At 42.1% G+C, this 20,845-nt stretch overlaps 1 protein-coding gene across 5 annotated transcripts in view; it reads left to right on the top strand.

Annotated features, from left to right (window-relative positions):
• Positions 1–20,845, top strand: part of LOC134343917 (probable E3 ubiquitin-protein ligase HERC1) — a 295,654-nt gene that overhangs the window by 96,060 nt on the left and 178,749 nt on the right. For all 5 annotated transcript variants that reach the window (XM_063042842.1, XM_063042841.1, XM_063042839.1 and 2 more), the window contains 6 exons: positions 726–1,005; positions 1,418–1,511; positions 9,334–9,385; positions 10,654–10,889; positions 19,357–19,566; positions 19,779–19,899. In XM_063042842.1, coding sequence (XP_062898912.1) covers positions 726–1,005; positions 1,418–1,511; positions 9,334–9,385; positions 10,654–10,889; positions 19,357–19,566; positions 19,779–19,899 — 993 coding nt within the window. The remainder of the gene's footprint in view (positions 1–725; positions 1,006–1,417; positions 1,512–9,333; positions 9,386–10,653; positions 10,890–19,356; positions 19,567–19,778; positions 19,900–20,845) is intronic.

Here is a 20,845-nt window from a genome sequence, read left to right as displayed (position 1 = left end):
CAAGTGCCACCGACCAAAATGTAGGAAAAGCGTTAGACTAAGTTGTCTGTGAGTGCTGTCAAAACTTATTTTTTAAAAAATACTTATATAATAGCGTTTGAAAAAGTAAACCACCAAAAAAATCATTTTAAGTAGACTTAATTAATTCAGTGGATGTGATTTGTCAGAGGCATTTCTTGAAATGAATCCTCAATATGCCTAACCCAGTGTAGGTTCAAGGAGTGTATTTATTTAGCCACACTGGCAGGAAATTAGAACCTTCAAGTTCACGTACACTTTTTTGGATGTCCTGAATTATCCAAGTCTTAATAAAATCCTGACAGTGCTACGCAGCAACAACATAAGTAAATGCAAGGTATTTGAAACTGCTATATAGAATGTGCTATTAAGTAGAAAGATTCCATGATCTGCTATAGTAATTTTATTTTAAATATGGGGAAATGTACAGAAATTAAGAATAACATTTTATTAAAAGAAAAAAAGCTGGATATACTCAGAATCTGCAAAAAGAGAAACAAGTAATAATTTGTGTCAATGATCAAGCATCAAATGATCATTATCTTGAATTGTTAATTCTTTCCCCACACAGTATCACCAGCAATTCTTTTTTTTTAATTTCAGTTCTAGCATCTACAGTTTTTTTGCTTTTTATTTTTTATTTAAAATTTCTGTTGCAAAAAGAAATGTTAATTAATTAGTGTTAATTGTCCTTCCCTGTATCGCAGAGGTTTTAGAGTGTTTCCTCGCTCGAAAGGCGGCTTGTCATGAAAATGAAACTGTATATGAATACTCAGGCCTAAGCACCCAGCCCAACAGTATAGGCAGTGTGGAAGTTACAGAAAGTGAAGGTGCCCTGAAAGAGAAAGAAACTGATTCGGAAGACCAGTGTTCCTCTGCTTCCATATGCCACTATGTAATTGTTCGTTGTGCATTCCTTATTCTTGGGGTAAGAGCCATGTGGTTGGAAAATGTATGTCAAGAATCAACAACATCAGTTAAAGTTAGGTGAGTCACCAAAATTTATTTTCTCTGCTCCTATCACATTTTTACCTTTTTTCATTCGTTTGTGCTTTCTTTAATCTGTTCTTTAATTGAGAAAGCAAGATCGACAATGTAGAACACTTTTTTGGGGGGAAAGCATAGTTTTACTTGGATCAGTGTGCTCTGACTGTATGACATCAAACATTTTCTATTTTCTCATTCCAATTCATTTATCTGAATTCATGTTCAGATTCATTTAACTGAATCTGAAGCATGTCAAACTTGCCTTTTGTTTTTGTATTACTGCTTGCAAGCAAAAATCAAAGTAGAGGCTTTAAATAATTGTTTGTCGTCTCTTCAGACTTTTCTGTTTTTGTGGCAAACCAATTTTGATAGCTGGAAGATGTAAATTTGCTGTAATTTTACTTTTTCATAGGAAGACAACTTCTTTCCAAGAGGAACAGTCATTTTGGGCAAGACTGAGACCAAATCAAAGTGATTCTGATGCAAGGAAACAAGTGAATAAAGAAGTATGTGTTGCATGGATCTAGTAACATACAGTCCACTCATCACTCAAAACAGCTAATCTGTTGCCAAAGCATATTAATTTACCTGTAGATAGGGCTACTTGTGTATTTGCTTAGCATCTTTTTTATAATTTGTTTTGCACTTGTGTGAACTGTTAGCATCTTCTCTGTATTTAATCAAATTGTATTTACATTTGTGAATCCAAATTGTTGATTTAATACGGCTGAAGTAATAATCCTAATACTGTGTTCAGAAGAAACCTCCAATTCTCTGCTGTTCACCATACTTTTATCCCACACTTGCACATTCTATTAGCTGTTAAATCTTTTATTGATGATAATGGCTGGTTCTTCGCTTGCAAAGATCAGGAGGGAAAACTATCGCTGTAGGACTTTCCTTCCCACTTGGGCTGCATAGGTTTATAGTGATGATTCGATGATTGGTGCGTGTGGACTGATTCCGCTCTTTCGGCTGGAGGACGTTGACAATGGCACAGCAAGCTGCGACGACTGCGGCAACCACAAGGCTGTAGGCTAAGTATCCCAGTTTTCCTTCTTCTAGACAGACTGCCTGGTAAGGCTAAGGAATCCCATCTGCCTGGTTTGGAAGTGAAGTTGTCCTTCTCCTAAGCTGGCTGCCAACCAAGGCTTATGAGCCAAGCCTGCCTGCCCAGTTAAACTGCTGGACACTCGGTTACGCCATGACATAGCAAACTCAGTAAGAACAGGGACACCAGGTGAAGGTGTTGCTATGGGCACAGTAATGTAGGAGAGACTATATGCAAATGACCTCCTGCATGGCAAGCCAAACAGTGGTCCTGCGGTGATCACTACCCATGAAAAGGGACAGGCTATGGAAGACACTTCACCTTCCTTAATTGAGTAAGGCATCCAGCCCAGTACTCACTGTCCCCTAATTTTTTATTAGATCTTTATCAAATGCATTTCAGTTATCCAGACCCACTATACTTCATGAGTTTTCACCATCTCATGTCAAGAAGGTTGGTAGTTTTACTCTGAACCTATGTTTATTATTGTTTACTGGATTTTCATTGTATTAGTAATATCTGCTGATAATTCATTGTCTTAAAGTCTTGATCTTCAGTACAAAATTGAATCAGAGAGTGATAGTGAAGCATCCTCTCTCAGATCGGAGGACTATAGACCAAGTGGTGTGCTGCAGAAATCAGAGCCCAGTCCTCTTTTATTCATCGTCTTTATTAACGATATGCATGAGAATGCAGTTGGCTTGGCTAGTAAGTTTTGCAGATGAACAAGGACCTGGACCCATCGTAATTTGCCTATCGCCACAATAGGTCAACGGCAAACGCAATCTCAATGGCTCTCCGCATGGCTTTAGACCACCTGGACAACACAAGCACCTACGTCAGGATGCTGTTCATTGACTACAGCTCAGCATTTAATACCATCATTCCCACAATCCTGATTGAAAAGTTGCAGAACCTGGGCCTCTGTACCTCCCTCTGCAATTGGATCATTGACTTCCTTGAATTGAAGGAAATTTATATTAGGCAGGAAATAGTGTTGGATAGGCTGTTGGGTCTGAAGGCTGATAAGTCCCCGGGACCTGATGGTCTGCATCCCAGGGTACTTAAGAAGGTAGCTTTAGAAATCGTGGATGCATTGGTAATCATTTTCCAATGTTCTATGGATTTAGGATCAGTTCCTGTGGATTGGAGGGTGGCTAATGTTGTCCCTCTCTTCAAGAAGGGAAGAAGAGAGAAAACAGGGAATTATAGACCGGTTAGCCTGACGTCGGTGGTGGGAAAGATGTTGGAGTCAATTATAAAAGATGAAATTACGACACATTTGGAGAGTAGTAACAGGATCGGTCCGAGTCAGCATGGATTTACAAAGGGGAGATCGTGCTTGACTAATCTTCTGGAATTTTTTGAGGATGTAACTATGAAAATGGACAAGGGAGAGCCAGTGGATGTAGTGTATATGGTCTTTCAGAAAGCCTTTGATAAAGTCCAACATAGGAGATTAGTGGGCAAAATTAGGGCACATGGTATTGGGGGCAGAGTACTGACATAGATTGAAAATTGGCTGGCTGACAGAAAACAAAGAGTAGCGATTAACGGGTCCCTTTCGGAATGGCAGGCGGTGACCAGTGGGGTACCACAGGGTTCAGTGCTGGGACGGCAGCTGTTTACAATATATATTAATGATTTAGATGAGGGAATTAAAAGTAACATTAGCAAATTTGCCGATGACACAAAGCTGGGAGGCAGTGTGAAATGTGAGGAGGATGTTATGAGAATGCAGGGTGACTTGGACAGGCTGGGTGAGTGGGCAGATGCATGGCAGATGCAGTTTAATGTGGATAAATGTGAGGTTATCCACTTTGGTGGTAAGAACGGGAAGGCAGATTATTATCTAAATGGAGTCAAGTTAGGAAAAGGGGAAACACAACGAGATCTAGGTGTTCTTGTACATCAGTCACAGAAAGCAAGTATGCAAGTACAGCAGGCAGTGAAAAAAGCTAATGGCATGCTGGCCTTCATAACAAGGGGAACTGTGTATAAGAACAAAGAGGTCCTTCTGCAGCTGTACAGGGCCCTGGTGAGACCACACCTGGAGTACTGTGTGCAGTTTTGGTCTCCAAATTTGAGGAAGGACATTCTTGCTATTGAGGGAGTGTAGCGTATGTTCACAAGGTTAATTCCCAGGATGGTGGGACTGTTATATGTCGAAAGATTGGAGCGACTGGGCTTGTATACCCTGGAATTTAGAAGGCTGAGAGGGGATCTTATTGAAACATATAAGATTATTAAGGGATTGGACACGCTGCCGGCAGGAAGCATGTTCCCGCTGATGGGTGAGTCCAGAACCAGAGGCCACAGTTTAATAATTAGGGGTAGGCCATTTAGAACGGAGTTGAGGAAAAACTTTTTCACCCAGAGAGTGGTGGATATATGGAATGCTCTGCCCCAGAAGGCTGTGGAGGCCAAGTCTCTGGATGCTTTCAAAAAAGAGATGGATAGAGCTCTTAAAGATAGTGGAATCAAAGGTTATGGAGATAAGGCAGGAACTGGATACTGAAAGTGGATGATCAGCCATCATCACAGTGAATGGCGGTGCTGGCTCGAAGGGCCGAATGGCCTACTCCTGGCCCTATTATCTATTGTCTATTGTCTAACCAGAAGACGACAATTTGTGCAGATTGGTGATAACATATCCTCCTCGCTGACAATCCACATTGGCACACCTCAGGGGTATGTGCTTAGCCCACTGCTCTACTTTCTATATACACATGACTGCGGCTAAGCATAGCTCAAATACCATCTATAAACTTGCTGACGATACAGCCATTGTTGGTAGAATCTTGGGTGGTGACGAGAGGGTGTACAGGAGTAAGATAAGCCAACTAGTGGAATAGTGCCATAGCAACAACCTGGCACTCAATGTCAGTAAAACGAAAGAGCTGATTGTGGACTTCAGAAGGGTAAGACGAAGGAACACATACCAATCCTCAGAGGGATCAGAAGTGGAGAGAGTGAGCAGTTTCAAGTTCCTGGGTGTCAAGATCTCTGAGGATCTAACCTGGTCCCAACGTAGTTATACGATGTAGTTATAAAGAAGGCAAGACTGCATCTATATTAGGAGTTTGAAGCCGATTGGGCATGTCAACAAATACACTCAAAAACTTCTATAGTTGTACTGTGGAGAGCATTCTGACAGGCTGCATCACTGTCTGGTATGGAGGGGCTACTACACAGGACCAAAAGAAGCTGCAGAGGGTTGTAAATCTAGTCAGCTCCATCTTGGGTACTAGCCTGTGAAGTACCCAGGACATGTTTAGGGAGCGGTGTCTCAGAAAGGTAGTGTCCGTTATTAAGGACCTCCAGCACCCAGGGCATGCCCTTTTCTCACTATTACCATCAAGTAGGAGGGTCAGAAGTCTGAAGGCACACACTCAGCGATTCAGGAACAACTTCTTCCCCTCTACCATCCGATATGGACATTGAATCTTTGGACACTATCTCACTTTTTTTTAATATGCAGTATTTCCTTTTTTGCACGTTTTTAAATCTATTCAATATATGTATACCATAATTGATTTGTTTATTATTATTATTTTTATTTTATTCATTATTATTTTTTTCTCTGCTAGATTATGTATTGCATTGAACTGCTGCTGCTAAGTTAACAAATTTCACGTCACATAGCAGTGATAATAAACCTGATTATGATACCAAAAGTTCAGTATAATGGACACTGAAGAATGTTATCTAAGATTATAATAGGAAATACATCAACTGGGAAAGTGGGTAGATGGAATTTATCTCACATAATTGCAGTGATTTGCATTTTGGTAAATTGAACAAGTCAGGCCTGGAGAGCGCCATACAAGAGAAACATCTAAGGGCATACACATATAGTTCACTGAGAGTGGCATCACATGGCGACAGGATGGTGAAGAGGCATTTGGCATGCAAAACACAAAATGCTGGAGGAACTCAGCAGGCCAGGCATCATCTGTGGAAAAGAGTACAGTTGACACTTTGGGTCAAGACCTATCAGCAGGGCGAGCATTTGGTATGCATGCCTACATTAGTCGGGTACTGAGCACAAGAGTTGGGACACGTTACAGCTGTACTAGACATTGGTAGGACAACACGGAGAATGCTGTACATTTCTGGTCATTCAGCTATAGGAAAGGTGTTATTAAAATGGAAAGGATGCAGAAAATACTCAGAAGAATGTTACTACATTGGGAAGGCTTGAGTTATAAGGAGTGGCTAGACAGGTTGGGGCTTTTGTTTCTGGAGTCTGTGAGGCTGAAGGGGAACCTTTATAAAATTATCTAAAATTATAAGGGGCATAGAAAAGGGGTCTAAGAGCACAGATTCAATATGAGGGGAAATATGTAAAGGGGCCTGAAGGGTAATGTTTCACAGTGAGATTGGTAAAGCAACACACACAAAGTGCTGGAAGAACTCAGCAGATCAGACAGCATCAATGGAAATGAGTAAACAGTTGATATTTTTGGCTGAGACCCTTCATCGGTACTACAAAGGAAAGGGGAAGCAGCCAAAATAAGAAGGTGGGAGGAGGAGAGAAGGACAAGCTCAAAGGGGATGGTTGAAGCCAGGTGGGTGGGATAAGGGAATGAAGTAAGAAGATGAGAGGTGATGTGGAAAAGGCAAAGGGCTGGAGAAGAAGGAATCTGATGGGAAAGGGGAGTAGAACACTCGGGAAAGGAAAGGAGGAACAGCACCAGGGGTAGGTGATAAGCAAGTAAGGAGAAGAAGTGAGAGGCCAGGGACAGAAATAAATGAGGGAAGGGGCTGGGGGAAAATTGCCATGTTGGAGAAATTGATGTTCATGCTATCAAGTTGGAGACGACCTAGATGGAATAAGAGGTGTTGCTCTTTCAATCCGTAATCATGGCAGCGGAGAAGGCCATCCACCAACACGTTGAACAGGAATGGAGATAGGAATTGAAATGGTTGGCCACCAGGAAATTTTGTCTTTTGCAGATGGAGCTGAGGTGCTTGACAAAGCAGTCCCTCAATCTATGTTGGTTGTAACTAGTGTAGAGGAGGCTGCATCAGGAGCACTGGATACAGTAGATGAACCCAACAGGTTTGCAGAAGGACAGCTTAGGGCCCTGAATGGAGTTGAGGAGCAGGGTGAATGGGCAGGTGTAGTATTTTTGCCGCTTTCAAGGACATGTGACAGGAGGGAGATTAGTGGGGAGAGACGAGTGTATATGGAAATGATGCATTCAGCAGAAGGCATAGAGTGGGTGGGGGGCAGGTAAAGATGTGTTTGGTGCTAGGATCCCATTGAAGCTGGCAGAAATTGCAAAGAGTAATGTGTTGGATACAGAGGCTCATGGGGTGGTAGGTGAGGACAAGGGGAGCTCCATCCGGGGAAATGGGGTGAAGGCAAATATCCAGGAAATGGAGGAGTGTCTGTTCCCAGGTTGAGGGCAGCATCAATGGTAGATGAAGGGAAACCCTGTTCTTTGAAGAAAGAGGATGTAACTGAAGTTCTGGAAAGGAAAGTCTCAACCTGGGAACAGATGTGGTGGAGACAAAAGAACTGAGAAAAGGTAATGGCATTTTTACAGGAGACAGAATGGGAAGCGATATAGTCACAGAAGCTTTGAAATAAAAGATAGACAGTTAGTTTCCAGTGATGGACACAGAGAGATCAAGAAAGGGGAGAGAGGTGTCAGAAATGTTCTAAGTGAACTTAAGGGCAGAGTGGAAGTTGGATGCAAAGTTAATCAAATTGACAAGCTCAGCATCGTGCATGAAACCACACCAATGCATTCATCAGAGATTAGTTTGGGAACATTACCAGGGAAGGCTTGGAACATGGACTGTTCCAGGAAACCGATGGAAAGGCAGGCTTAACTGGAGCCCATGTAGGTACCTGTGGCTACGCCTTGAGTATGGAGAAAGTAGGAGGAGCCAAAAGCTACTGTCGGTGATTTATTTTGTCATTTCCTTTGGCAGTGGCACCAAACTAATCTCTTTCAAATTTACAACCAGATTCCAAAAAATCTTTTACCCCAAACAAAATATAAAAATAAATTTATATTTATACTCCTTGAAGATTTTTTGAATTTTATTTTGTTCACTGTCACTCCACTCTCATACCCCCATTTAGTTTCCTTTCATTTAAGTTTTCACTTCTCCAATCTTCATTCTTGATTTTCTCCTGTACTACCAAGCGGTGACCTCAGAAAGCACTTATTTTTCTCTCTCTCTTTTCCTTGTCAGGTAGCTCTATCTTTGACTGCCCTATCATTCTTTGTTCTGAAAGTATACTTATACTGTACCCAAATAATTTCTTTAATAACTATCACATATTCATTTACAATTTTCAGATGCCCAGCGCATCTGTAGTTGTGAACTTCCCATGATTCAGGACATTTACAAAGACAGGTGCCTAATAAGGGCCTGAAGGATCATTGGGGACCCAAGTTACCCCAACCACAAACTGGTCCAGCTGCTACCATCCAGGAGACGGTACCACAGCATAAAAGCCAGGGCCAACAGGCTCTGGGACAGCTTCTTCCACCAGGCCATCAGACTGATTAACTCACGCTGATTTGAGTATATTTCTATGTTACGTTGACTGTTTCATTTATTATAAGTTATTATAAATTACCACGATTGCACATTTAGACGGAGACATGACGTAAAGATTTTTACTCCTCATGTATGTGAAGGATGTAAGAAATAAAGTCAATTCAATTCAATTCAATTTTGCCTTCTGATGTTTGACTTCAGATTTGTTTTCAGCCCAATGAAATTAACCCCCCTTCAATTAGATATTACATTCTGGTGTTTGTTCCCTGGCAGGTTAAACCCACAACATTAGTGATTAGGGTAATTTTTGGTGTTTACTTGATTATCTGAATATGTTAATGTGAATCAGGGATATAATACTTGCAGTATTGATGAGTAAAATGAGTGGAAATCGAATTTGCACTACTGATATGAAACAACTTTAAAATTTCTCATCTATTCAAAACAATCAATAGCACTAACTTGTAAATAGAAACACTGCATGAAAAGCCTTAAAGTTTATCTTTGTTGTGGACTGAGTCCTTGTTTTCAATATGCATCGTCATAGTTATTGAACATGTAAAGATTTTGCTTGAAATATCTATCTGATATATATTCAGTTGTTTTATGTCTGCTCCTGGAACACAAACAGTACTTTTATTATGATAGAAAAATTATAGTGTTTGAGGATTTATCTCTCCACTTCGACTTCTGTTATGATGTCTTAATATTTTACTTTTCACTTGGTTTAATATATTAACTTTGTATTCCAGATTACTGAAGGCCCAACAAGAATACAAACAAGATCATCTGACCAAACTTTAGGTATGGTTTCCAAACACTCATCAACTGTGTCATTTAACAGTGTCAATATTTGTTAAATACTACAATGTAAGTGGGTAGTGGGGTACTTCTTTATACAACTTTGCAAATTATCCAAAACTAAATTTGGGGTGCACAGTACAGTTTTTAAGATGCAACTTTCAAAATTATCTTCATTATATAAATCAAAGCATCAACCAGTAGTAATTAGGCAGGTCTGTTGATTTTAAAACATGCATTGCAAGAAGATAAAACTTACAGTGCAAAAATATAATTAAAATCACTGAAGGGCAATGTAATCTAGGCTTTTAAAATATAGTAACCTTGAAATAATAATATGTAGCCATAATGTTAAAACTGGGAAAAAGTATGCATCAAATTTGAGCACATGCAGTTACTTTAGGTGAAGTGCAATTCCCTTGCACTTCCAATGTAGTTTATTGCACTAAGTTAGTTATATTTGCTGGATTCCAAGTATTTAACACAAAATAACATGGCAGGAGTGTCCTGGGTTCATCATCATCAGTTGTCACATAGGGTACAGCTCTGTTTTAATTGTATTATTTAACAAAACAGGCATTGTCTCATGGAACATACATCAAAGTTGCTGGTGAACGCAGCAGGCCAAGCAGCATCTATAGGAAGAGATCTACTGGGTCTCGGCCTGAAACGTCGACTGCGCCTCTTCCTATAGATGCTGCTTGGCCTGCTGCGTTCACCAGCAACTTTGATGTATGTTGCTTGAATTTCCAGCATCTGCAGAATTCCTATTGTCTCATGGAGCTTTTTATGCTCAAGTTGGTAAGTCACCAAGCCACTGAGTCAGAATTCTGCTGTTACTTATCTAATAGTGTTGCAGGAACATCTGCACTACCTGTGCAAACAGGAAGAGGATAGACAATAAATATTTGTACCATCAGAATCAGATTTATTATCGCTGGTATGTGTTATTTGTTAACATTGCAGCAGTTCAATACATGATAATATTGAAATAAGAGAAATAAATAAATAACAGTAAGTATATATGTAGATTGAATGGATTAAAGAAAGTGGGGAAAAAAGTAATATATTAAAAACAGAGGTAGTGTTCTTGGGTTTAATATCAATTTAGGAATCATAAAATTATTATTTTACAGATGCTGCGATACGGGTCATTAAACAAGAACAAGCCTCTATTATGCATAGATTAAAATAGATTATTTTTTATTTAATTGTGATCTTAAGAGAGTATCTTGTGTTTATTTCATCAAATTCCTTTATGTTTTATGTAGGAGTGCCCTTGTGTTCACGAGGCATTATGAAGGATGCTTGGCACTTGCTACGGCAATGTATTAGTCCAACAGAGAGTACTCAGGCCTCTACATTGGCTCCATTGCTGAATGATATCTTTCAATTCCTATGTGGGCATCTTACTCAGACCTCAAATTTGGTTGAACAAGAGACTGGCAAAGAGGCGGACCCTAAAGTGGTAATCACAGCAATGGGTCACCAGCAAAAGCGAGCAGAGGTAGGCATGCTAGTCTGCTTGGTTGCCTGGAATATCTTCCACTGATACCACAAATGTGTATGACTAAATAAACTGAGGAACAGTTGTTGGATTAATTTTGTATAAACAATCAAACAAGTATATTCAACTGACTATTCATTCCAATTTAATATGTAATTAAAATAACTAATGAGTAACATTTCATTGAATTATAGCAGGAAATGGTTTTTCGCATTTCATAGCTCTATCAGTTTTGTGGAAGTTTTTGTTTAACAAGTTCTCTCTCTATTTTTCTTTCTTTAATATTGATTTTCACCCCGTTAAAAGATATTATGACTTCTGCTAACATTGCTACCTCAGATAGGCCATCTCTGCCTGGACATTCAATTAGAATTGGAATATTATTTCTTACAACTATCTCACAACATGAGGGAGTAAAAATCTTTGTGATGTGTCTCTGTCGGTATGTACATAGAACATAGAAAACCTGCAGCATAATACAGGCCCTTCGGCCCACAAAGTTGTGTTTAACATGTCCCTACCTTAGAAATTACTAAGCTTACCTATAGCCCTCTATCTTACTAAGCTCCATGTACCTATCTAAATGTCTCTTAAAAGACCCAATTGTATCCGCTTCCACCACCGTTGCCGGCTGCCCATTCCATGCACTCAGCACTCTCTGAGTAAAAAACTTAGCCCTGACATCTCCTCTGTACCTACTCCCCAGCATCTTAAACCTGTGTCTTCTTGTGGCAACCATTTCAGCCCTGGGAAAAAGCCTCTGACTATCCACACGATCAATACCTCTCATCATCTTATATGCCTCTATCAGGTCACCTCTCATCCTCCATCGCTCCAAGGAGAAAAGGACGAATTCCCTCAACCTATTCCCATAAGGCATGCTCCCCAATCCAGGCAACATCCTTGTAAATCTCCTCTGCACCCTTTCTATAGCTTCCACATCCTTCCTGTAGTGTGGCAACCAGAACTGAGCACAGTACTCCAAGTGGGGTCTGACCAGGGTCCTATATAGCTGCAACATTAACTCTCGGCTCCTGAATTCAATTCCACAATTGATGAAGGCCAATACACTGTATACCTTCCTAACCACAGAGTCAACCTGCGCAGCTGCTTTAAGCGTCCTGTGGACTCAGACCCCAAGATCCCTCTGATCCTCCACACTACCAAGAGTCTTACCATTAATACTATATTCTTCCGTCATATTTGACCTACCAAAATGAACCACTTCACACTTATCTGGGTTGAACTCCATCTGCCACTTCTCAGCCCAGTTTTGCATCCTATCAATGTCCCTGGATGCTTTAAAAAAGAGATGGATAGAGCTCTTAAAGATAGTGGAATCAAAGGTTATGGAGATAAGGCAGGAACTGGATACTGATAGTGGATGATTAGCCATGATCACAGTGAATGGCGGTGCTGGCTCAAAGGGCCGAATGGCCTACTCCTACACCTATTGTCTATTGTCCCGCTGTAACCTCTGACAACCCTCCACACTATCCACAACACCTCCAACCTTTGTGTCATCAGCAAATTTACTAACCCATCCCTCCACTTCCTCATCCAGGTCATTTATAAAAATCACGAAGAGTAAGGGTCCCAGATCAGACCCTTGAGGCACACCACTGGTGACCGACCTCCATGCAGAATATGACCTGTCTGCAACCACACTTTGCCTTCTGTGGGCAAGCCAGTTCTGGATCCACAAAGGAATGTCCCCTTGGATCCCATGCCTCTTTACTTTCTCAATAAGCCTTGCATGGGGTACCTTATCAGATGCCTTGCTGAAATCCATATACACTACATCTATTGCTCTACCTTCATCAATGTGTTTAGTCACATCCTGAAAAAATTCAATCAGGCTCGTAAGGCATGACCTGCCCTTGACAAAGCCATGCTGACTACTACTAATCGTATTATACCTCTCTAAATGTTCATTAATCCTACCTCTCAGGACCTTCTCCATCAACTTACCAACCACTGAGGTAAGACTCACTGGTCTGTAATTTTCTGGGCTATCTCTACTCCCTTTCTTGAATAAAGGAACAACATTGGCAACCCTCCAATCCTCCGGAACCTCTCCTGTCCCCATTGATGATGCAAAGATCATCGCCAGAGGCTCAGCAATCTCTTCCCTCGCCTCCTACAGTAGCCTGGGGTACATCTCATCCAGTCCCGGCGAGTTATCCAACTTTATGCTTTTCAAAAGCTCCAGCACATCCTTTTTCTTAATATCCACATGCTCAAGCTTTTCAATTTCTTGAAAGTCATCACTACGATCACCAAGATCCATTTCCATAGTGAATACTGACGTAAAATATTCATTAGGTATCTCTGCTATTTCCTCTGGTTCCATACACACTTGCCCACTGTCACACTTGATAGGTCCTATTCTTTCACATTTTATCCTCTTGCTCTTCACATACTTGTAGAATGCCTTGGGGTTTTCCTTAATCCTGCCCACCAAGGCCTTCTCATGGCCCCTTCTGGCTCTCCTAATTTCCTTCTTAAGCTCCTTTCTATTAGCCTTATAATTTTCTAGATCTCTAACAATACCTAGCTCTCTGAACCTTTTGTAAGCTTCTCTTTTCTTCTTGACTAGATTTTTTACAGCCTTTGTACACCATGGTTCCTGTACCCTACCATAACTTCCCTGTCTCATTGGAACGTACCTATACAGAACTCCACACAAATATCCCCTGAATATTTGCCACATTTCTTCTGTACTTTTCCCTGAGAAACACACATCAAAGTTGCTGGTGAACGCAGCAGGCCAGGCAGCATCTCTAGGAAGAGGTACAGTCGACGTTTCAGGCCGAGACCCTTTGTCAGGACTGTACCTCTTCCTAGAGATGCTGCCTGGCCTGCTGCGTTCACCAGCAACTTTGATGTGTGTTGCTTGAATTTCCAGCATCTGCAGAATTCCTGTTGTTTTCCCTGAGAACATCTGTTTCCAATTTAACCCTCCAATTTCCTGGCCTGATAGCCTCATAATTCCCCTTACTCCAATTAAATGCTTTTCTAACTTGTCTGTTCCTATTTCTCTCCAATGCTATTGTAAAGGAGACAGAATTATGATCACTATCTCCAAAATGCTCTCCCATTAAGAGATCTGACACCTGACCAGGTTCATTTCCCAATACCAAATCAAGTACAGCCTCTCCTCTTGTAGGCTTATCTACACGATGTGTCAAGAAACCTTCCTGAACACACCTAACCAACTCCACCCCATCTAAACCCCTCGCTCTAGGGGGATGCCAATCGATATTTGGGAAATTAAAATTTCCCATCATGACAACTCTTATTATTACACCTTGCCAGGATCTGTTTCCCTATCTGCTCCTCGATATCCCTGTTACTATTGGGGCGGCCTATAAGAAACACCCAGAAAAGTTATTGACCCCTTCCTGTTCCTAACCTCCACCCACTCCACAGAGACTCCGTAGACAATCCCTCCATGACGTTCACCTTTTTTGCAGCCGTGACACTATCTCTGATCAACAGTGCCACGCCCCCACCTCTTTTGCCTCCCTCCCTGTCCTTTCTGAAACATCTAAAACCCGGCACTTGAAGTAACCATTCCTGCCCCTGAGCCATCCAGGTCTCTGTAATGGCCACCATATCATAGCTCCAAGTACCGATCCACCCTCTAAGCTCATCTGCTTTGTTCACAACACTCCTTGCATTAAAATAGACACATCTCAAACCTTCGCTCTGAGTGCGTCCCTTCTCTATCACCTGCCTATCCTCCCTCTTGCGCTGTCTACAAGCTTTCTCTATTTGTGAGCCAACCTCCTCTTCCCCAGTCTCTTAAGTTCGGTTCCCACCCCCCAACAATTCTAGTTTAAACTCTCCCCAGTAGCCTTAGCAAACCTCCCTATCAGGATATTGTTCCCCCCAGGATTCAAGTGCAGCTCATCCTTTTTGTACAGGTCACACCTGCCCCAAAGGAGGTCCCAATGATCCAGAAATCTGAATCCCTGTTCCCTGCTCCAATCCCTCAGCCACGCATTTATCCTCCACCTCATTCTATTCCTATACTCACTGTCACATGGCACAGGTAGTAATCCTGAGATTACTACCTTTACGGTCCTGCTTCTCAACTTCCTTCCTAACTCCCTGTAGTCTTTTTTCAGGACGTCTTCCCTTTTCCTATGGGCTCGTGGCCAAGTCGTTAAAGCGTTCGAATAGTGATCTGAAGGTCGCTAGTTTGAGCCTCAGCTTTGGCAGCATGTTTGTGTCCTTGAGCAAGGCACTTAACCACACATTGCTCTAGTGTCTGTGTGAGGAGTGGCGCTCCACACAGACTTCCAGTCTGCACTTTGTAAGGCATGAAAATGCCCGACGTAGGCCTCTCATGGTCTGAGTCGACGTTCCCTCCCCTCCCTCCCTTTTCCTACCTATGTCATTGGTACCAATATGTGCTACGATCCCTGGCCGTTCTCCCTCCCACCACAGGATTTCTTGGACGCAATCCGAAACAACACGGACCCTGGCACCTGGGAGGCAAACTACCATCCGAGTTTCTTTCTTGCGTCCACAGAATCACCTGTCTGACCCCCTAACTGTAGAGTTCCCTGTCACTACTGCCTTCCTCTTCCCTTCCCTTCCCTTCCCTACCCTTCTGAGCTACAGGACCAGACTCTGTGCCAAAGGCATGGCCACTGCCGTTTCCCCCAGCAAGCAATAAGGAAGGGAAATATGGGAGGATATTGCCCAAGCACTACGATTGTATACGTACAACACACATCAGAGTTGCTGGTGAGCGCAGCAGGCCAGGCAGCATCTCTAGGAAGAGGTACAGTTGACGTTTCAGGCCGAGACCCTTCGTCAGGACTAACTGAAGGAAAAGTTAGTAAGAGATTTGAAAGTGGGAGGGGGTGGGGGAGATCCAAAATGATAGGAGAAGACAGGAGGGGGAGGGATGGAGCCAAGAGCTGGACAGGTGATTGGCAAAAGGGATATGAGAGGATCAGGGAGAAAGACAAGGCGGCGGGGGGGGGGAACAGAGGATGGGCAAGGGGTATAGTCAGAGGGACAGAGGGAGAAAAAGGGGATTGAGAGAAAGAATGTGTGTATAAAAATAAATAACGGATGGGGTACGAGGGGGAGGTGGGGCATTAGCGGAAGTTAGAGAAGTCAATGTTCATGCCATCAGGTTGGAGGCTACCCAGACGGAATATACGGTGTTGTTCCTCCAACCTGAGTGTGGCTTCATCTTTACAGTAGGGGAGGCCGTGGATAGACATATCAGAATGGGATGTGGAATTAAAATGTGTGGCCACTGGGAGATCCTGCTTTCTCTGGCAGACAGAGCATAGGTGTTCAGCAAAGCGGTCTCCCAGTCTGCGTCGGGTCTCGCCAATATCTAGAAGGCCACATCAGGAGCACTGGACGCAGTATATCACCCCATCCGACTCACAGGTGAAGTGTCGTCTCACCTGGAAGGACTGTCTGGGGCCCTGAATGGTGGTAAGGGAGGAAGTGTAAGGGCATGTGTAACACTTGTTCCGCTTACAAGGTTAAGTGCCAGGAGGGAGATCAGTGGGGAGGGATGGGGGGGATGAATGGACAAGAGAGTCGCGTAGGGAGCGATCCCTGCGGAAAGCGGGGGCAGGGGGGAGGGAAAGATGTGCTTAGTGGTGGGTAGCCTCCAACCTGATGGCATGAACATTGACTTCTCTAACTTCCACTAATGCCCCACCTCCCCCTCGTACCCCATCCGTTATTTATTTATATACACACATTCTTTTTCTCTCTCTCCTTTTTCTCCCTCTGTCCCTCTCACTCTACCCCTTGCCCATCCTCTGTTTCCCCCACCCTTGTCTTTCTCCCTGGGCTTCCTGTCCCATGATCCTCTCATATCCCCTTTGCCAATCACCTGTCCAGCTCTTGGCTCCATCCCTCCCCCTCCTGTCTTCTATCATTTTGGATCTCCCCCTCCCCCACCCACTTTCAAACCTCTTACTAACTCTTTCTTCAGTTAGTCCTGATGAAGGGTCTCGACCTGAAACGTCGACTGTACCTCTTCCTAGAGATGCTGCCTGGCCTGCTGTGTTCACCAGCAACTTTGATGTGTGTTGCTTGAATTTCCAGCATCTGCAGAATTCCTGTTGTTTAAGATTGTATATGTAGTTGTTTTTTGTACATGCATGTACAGTCAGATACAATGTACAATCAGGTATACAATCAGATCAATGTGAATTGATAAATCTGATGGCTTGTGAAAGAAGCTGTCCCAGAGCCTGTTGGTCCTGGCCTTAATGCTACAGTACCGTTTGCCAGACAGTAGCAGCTGAAGGAGTTTGTGGTTGGGATGGCTGGAGTCTCTGATGATCCTCTGGGCACTTGTTACACAGCTGCTGGTATAAATGTCGTGAATAGAGGGAAGTTCACATCCACAGATTCACTGGGCTGTCCACACCACTCTCTGCAGTGCCCTTCAATTGAGGGAAGTACAGTTCCTGGACCAGGCAGTGACACAGCCAGTCAGGATGCTCTCAGTGATGCCCCTGTAGAAAGTCCTGAGGACTTGGGGACTCGTGCCAAACTTCAACTGTCTGATGTGAACGAGGCACTGTTGTGCTTTTTTCACCACACAGCCAGTATGTACAGTCCAGGTGAGATCTTCAGTGCTGTGTATACCAAGGAACTTAAAACTACTCACCCTCTCGACTACAGTCCCATTGATGTCAATAGGGCTAGCTTGTCTCCATTCCTCCTGTAATCTACGATCAACTCCTTTGTATTTTTGACATTAAGGGAGAGCTTGTTTTCTTGGCACCACTGTGTCAGGGCGTTGACTTCTCCTCTATAGACTGTCTCATCATTGCTGGAAATATGGCCTATCAATGTCATATCATCTGTAAATTTGATCAGCAGATTGGAGCTGTGCATGGCAACACAGTCATGCATGTATAGGGAGTTGAGGAGGGGGTTCAGGACACAGCCCTGGGGGACTCCTGTGTTGAGGGTCAGAGGGGCCGAGGTGAAGATGCCCATCCTTAACACCTTCTGGCTATCCGACAGGAAGTGTAGGATCCAGTTGCACAAGGCAGGGTGCAGGCCAAGGTCTCTAAGCTTCTTGGCGAGCCAGGGGGGAATTATGGTGTTGAACTGTAGTCCAAGAATGGCATTCTAACATAAGCATCCCCTTCTCCAGGTGAGTGAGGATGGTGTGTAGAGCTGTGGCTTTTGTGTCATCTGTTGATCGGTTGTGTCAGTAGGCAAATTGTAGGGGGTCCAGTGTGGGTGGTAGCATGCTGCAGATGTAGTCCTTGACCAGCCTCTCAAAGCATTTGCTTACGATTGAGGTGAGTGCGACAGGACGGCAATAATTCAGACATGCTACCTTGGTTTTCTTTGGTACAGGGACAATTGCATGACATACTGTTTTTTGTTAGAATCCAAATAAAAATAATTTTTAAATTTAAAAAAGGAAATGCAGTAACAACCATTTCTGGTTCTGTTTCACATCACTATGGAAATTCGGCCAATTACTTCCAAGTATAAGTCACTCTCAAGATGCTGAAGTAATGACTGTTTCAGAACCATACAGAATGATTTCATTCTTCAATCAATATTTCTTTTTGGAAGATTGCGACGTACTTAGATCACGTTGCCCCAGAAGCACCAGCAATCAATGTTCACCAGCAATCTAGATCTGTTCAATGCTGTGCTGAAATGGGACCTCTTATCAGTTCAGTCTGCTTGAGTTGTGTCTCCTCTTCAGCCACCACTCCTATCTAGTTGCATATTGTTTCATAATGGTCTTAAACTTAATCCTGATAGTTATAATTGTTCTATTTTGGTTTGAACCCACAGTTCTGAACAGTCATCTAATTTTCTTCTGGTATGGGACATCATTTTGGACGGTTCCTTTAGGTCAAAGATACTTTGCTTTCACTCTGCTTCTCTGGATTATGTCATGGCCAATGAGGTGAATACGGAGCCTATAGACTCTTTGAGGAGCCAGTAAGGATGATGCATCATTTTAAGGATGTTTTGAGGATATTGTTAAAGAGTTTCCCCTATCCCAGTAGCTATCTTCAGACCACTTATTTTGCAATCTGGTGTTAGTCTTCCCTCAGAATTACCTGAGTACAATTAGAGATTTAATGCCTGCATGTTGGCCAAGAATAGATGGTTAATAGTAATTTGCTCCTTCTGTCAGTGGATTTTAAGGATCTTGCAGAAATTGCATTGATGATGCCTGTCTGGTGACTTGAAGTGCATTCTGGAGAATGGGAATTTCAACTTCCTGATGGACCATAAACTCTGTGCCAGTTTTGAGATCTTAATATTTAATCACTTATTTAATCAAAAAGCTAAATGCAATGTTGGTGCATTTGATCCAGTGATAAATTTCATTATTTAGTTCATATTTTATCTTAACTGACTTCTTACTGCTATCTACTAATTTATCTCTCTCTTTGAATTTAAATGAAAATCTTGGTTTTGTTGTTTACAGCTTCGGCTTAAAGCTCTTTGTCAGATTTCATCCTTTCTCTCTGAAATGGAGAGTAAAAGTGACATCTCTACAGACACATCCGAAGTACCACTGAAGTCTACTGGTCTTCTATCGACAGTGCAGCTGCAGTTTCTTACTGGCTGTTTTGATTTAGGAACAGCTAAAACAGCAAACATCAAGCAGAATTGTGGGAAGTTCCAACATTATCAGGTTAAGAAAAATCTCAATACTACAAAACAGAAAAATGACAAATGCATAATTTAAATATAAATATTTTCTCCTGATGAATTAAATTATGGCTACAGTATATATTCACCTCCTATAACAAGCAGGTTCCATTTCGAGAATTAATTCAGTCTGGACTTGTTTGATTACATTATAAGTTAACAGTTGCTGCTTTCTTTATGAACTCTCTACCTCAGGATGTAACACATGCTGCCTGTGGAAATACACAGAAGGAACTTCGGGCTGCAGCACACAAGCTCTACCAGCAACTGGTTTCAGCGCTGGAAAGGAGACTTGCAACTGGAAAGGAACTCGCAGGTTAAAAAAAATATTGTATTCATTTAGGGATAATAATGACTTAATAAATTAAAGTAACTATCTACTAGTCATTATTAATGGAAGGCTTTGAACCCATATCGTCAAACCTCACAATTCATCTGACTAATCTCACAAAAATGCGAGCAATGGAAAAAAAAAGGCATGAAAAGCAAATTTAATACACTAGGAAGTAATGCTTTATTTTATATCTAATTGCAATACAACTACATCATCACTCTCCCATGCTTTCTGTAAGGTTTTACAGAAATTGCATTTCTATAGTTGGTCACCTAGAAAATCCTGTACTTCCTGAAAAGTTATGTTAAATGTGTAGTATTGTGGGTGATTTTTTTTAGGTTTAAGGATCCAATGCTGTAAACAATAAGTCATCTTCAGAATCTTGAAATAAAACTGTTAACTCCCATATTGTGGAGAGAGAAGTCAGGCATCGGCAGTGCACAGAAGCCCAGCTCTGATGGGTGGAAGGCAACTGCTCAAGCTACCTACCTGCATGATGCGTCAAGTAATAAAAACTGCCACTTGTGGAGTCTGCAGGTACCACATCAACCATCTCAGAGTGCACAGAACTAGAGTTAGAAGCAAGTCATCCACAATTCCAAGGAACTGGTCTGCTACAATATAATAGTTGAGCAGATGAAGTATGTTTCTTTAATTTTAAATATTTTCAACTTAGCTTTACCTGAAATTAAGATAATAGAAGATTGGCATTTTGCACAACTCAACAGTAAGCCTCTAATCAAGAAATGGAAAGGAGTTTGATTGCTAAATTGGTTTATTATTGTCGTATGTACTAAGGTTCAGTGAAAAATTTAGTTTCACAAGCCATCCATGCAGATCATTTTGTCACATAAGTGCATTGAAGTGAGGAAAAGCAGTAACAGAAGCGGAATAAATGGTCGCAGTTACAGAGGACAGAGGAAGTCCA

The sequence above is a fragment of the Mobula hypostoma genome, chromosome 3 (assembly GCF_963921235.1).
Source record: "Mobula hypostoma chromosome 3, sMobHyp1.1, whole genome shotgun sequence".
NCBI lineage: Eukaryota > Metazoa > Chordata > Chondrichthyes > Myliobatiformes > Myliobatidae > Mobula > Mobula hypostoma.
The sequence above is the reverse complement of the archived record's forward strand: the minus strand, read 5'-3'. Positions and strand labels throughout refer to the sequence as shown.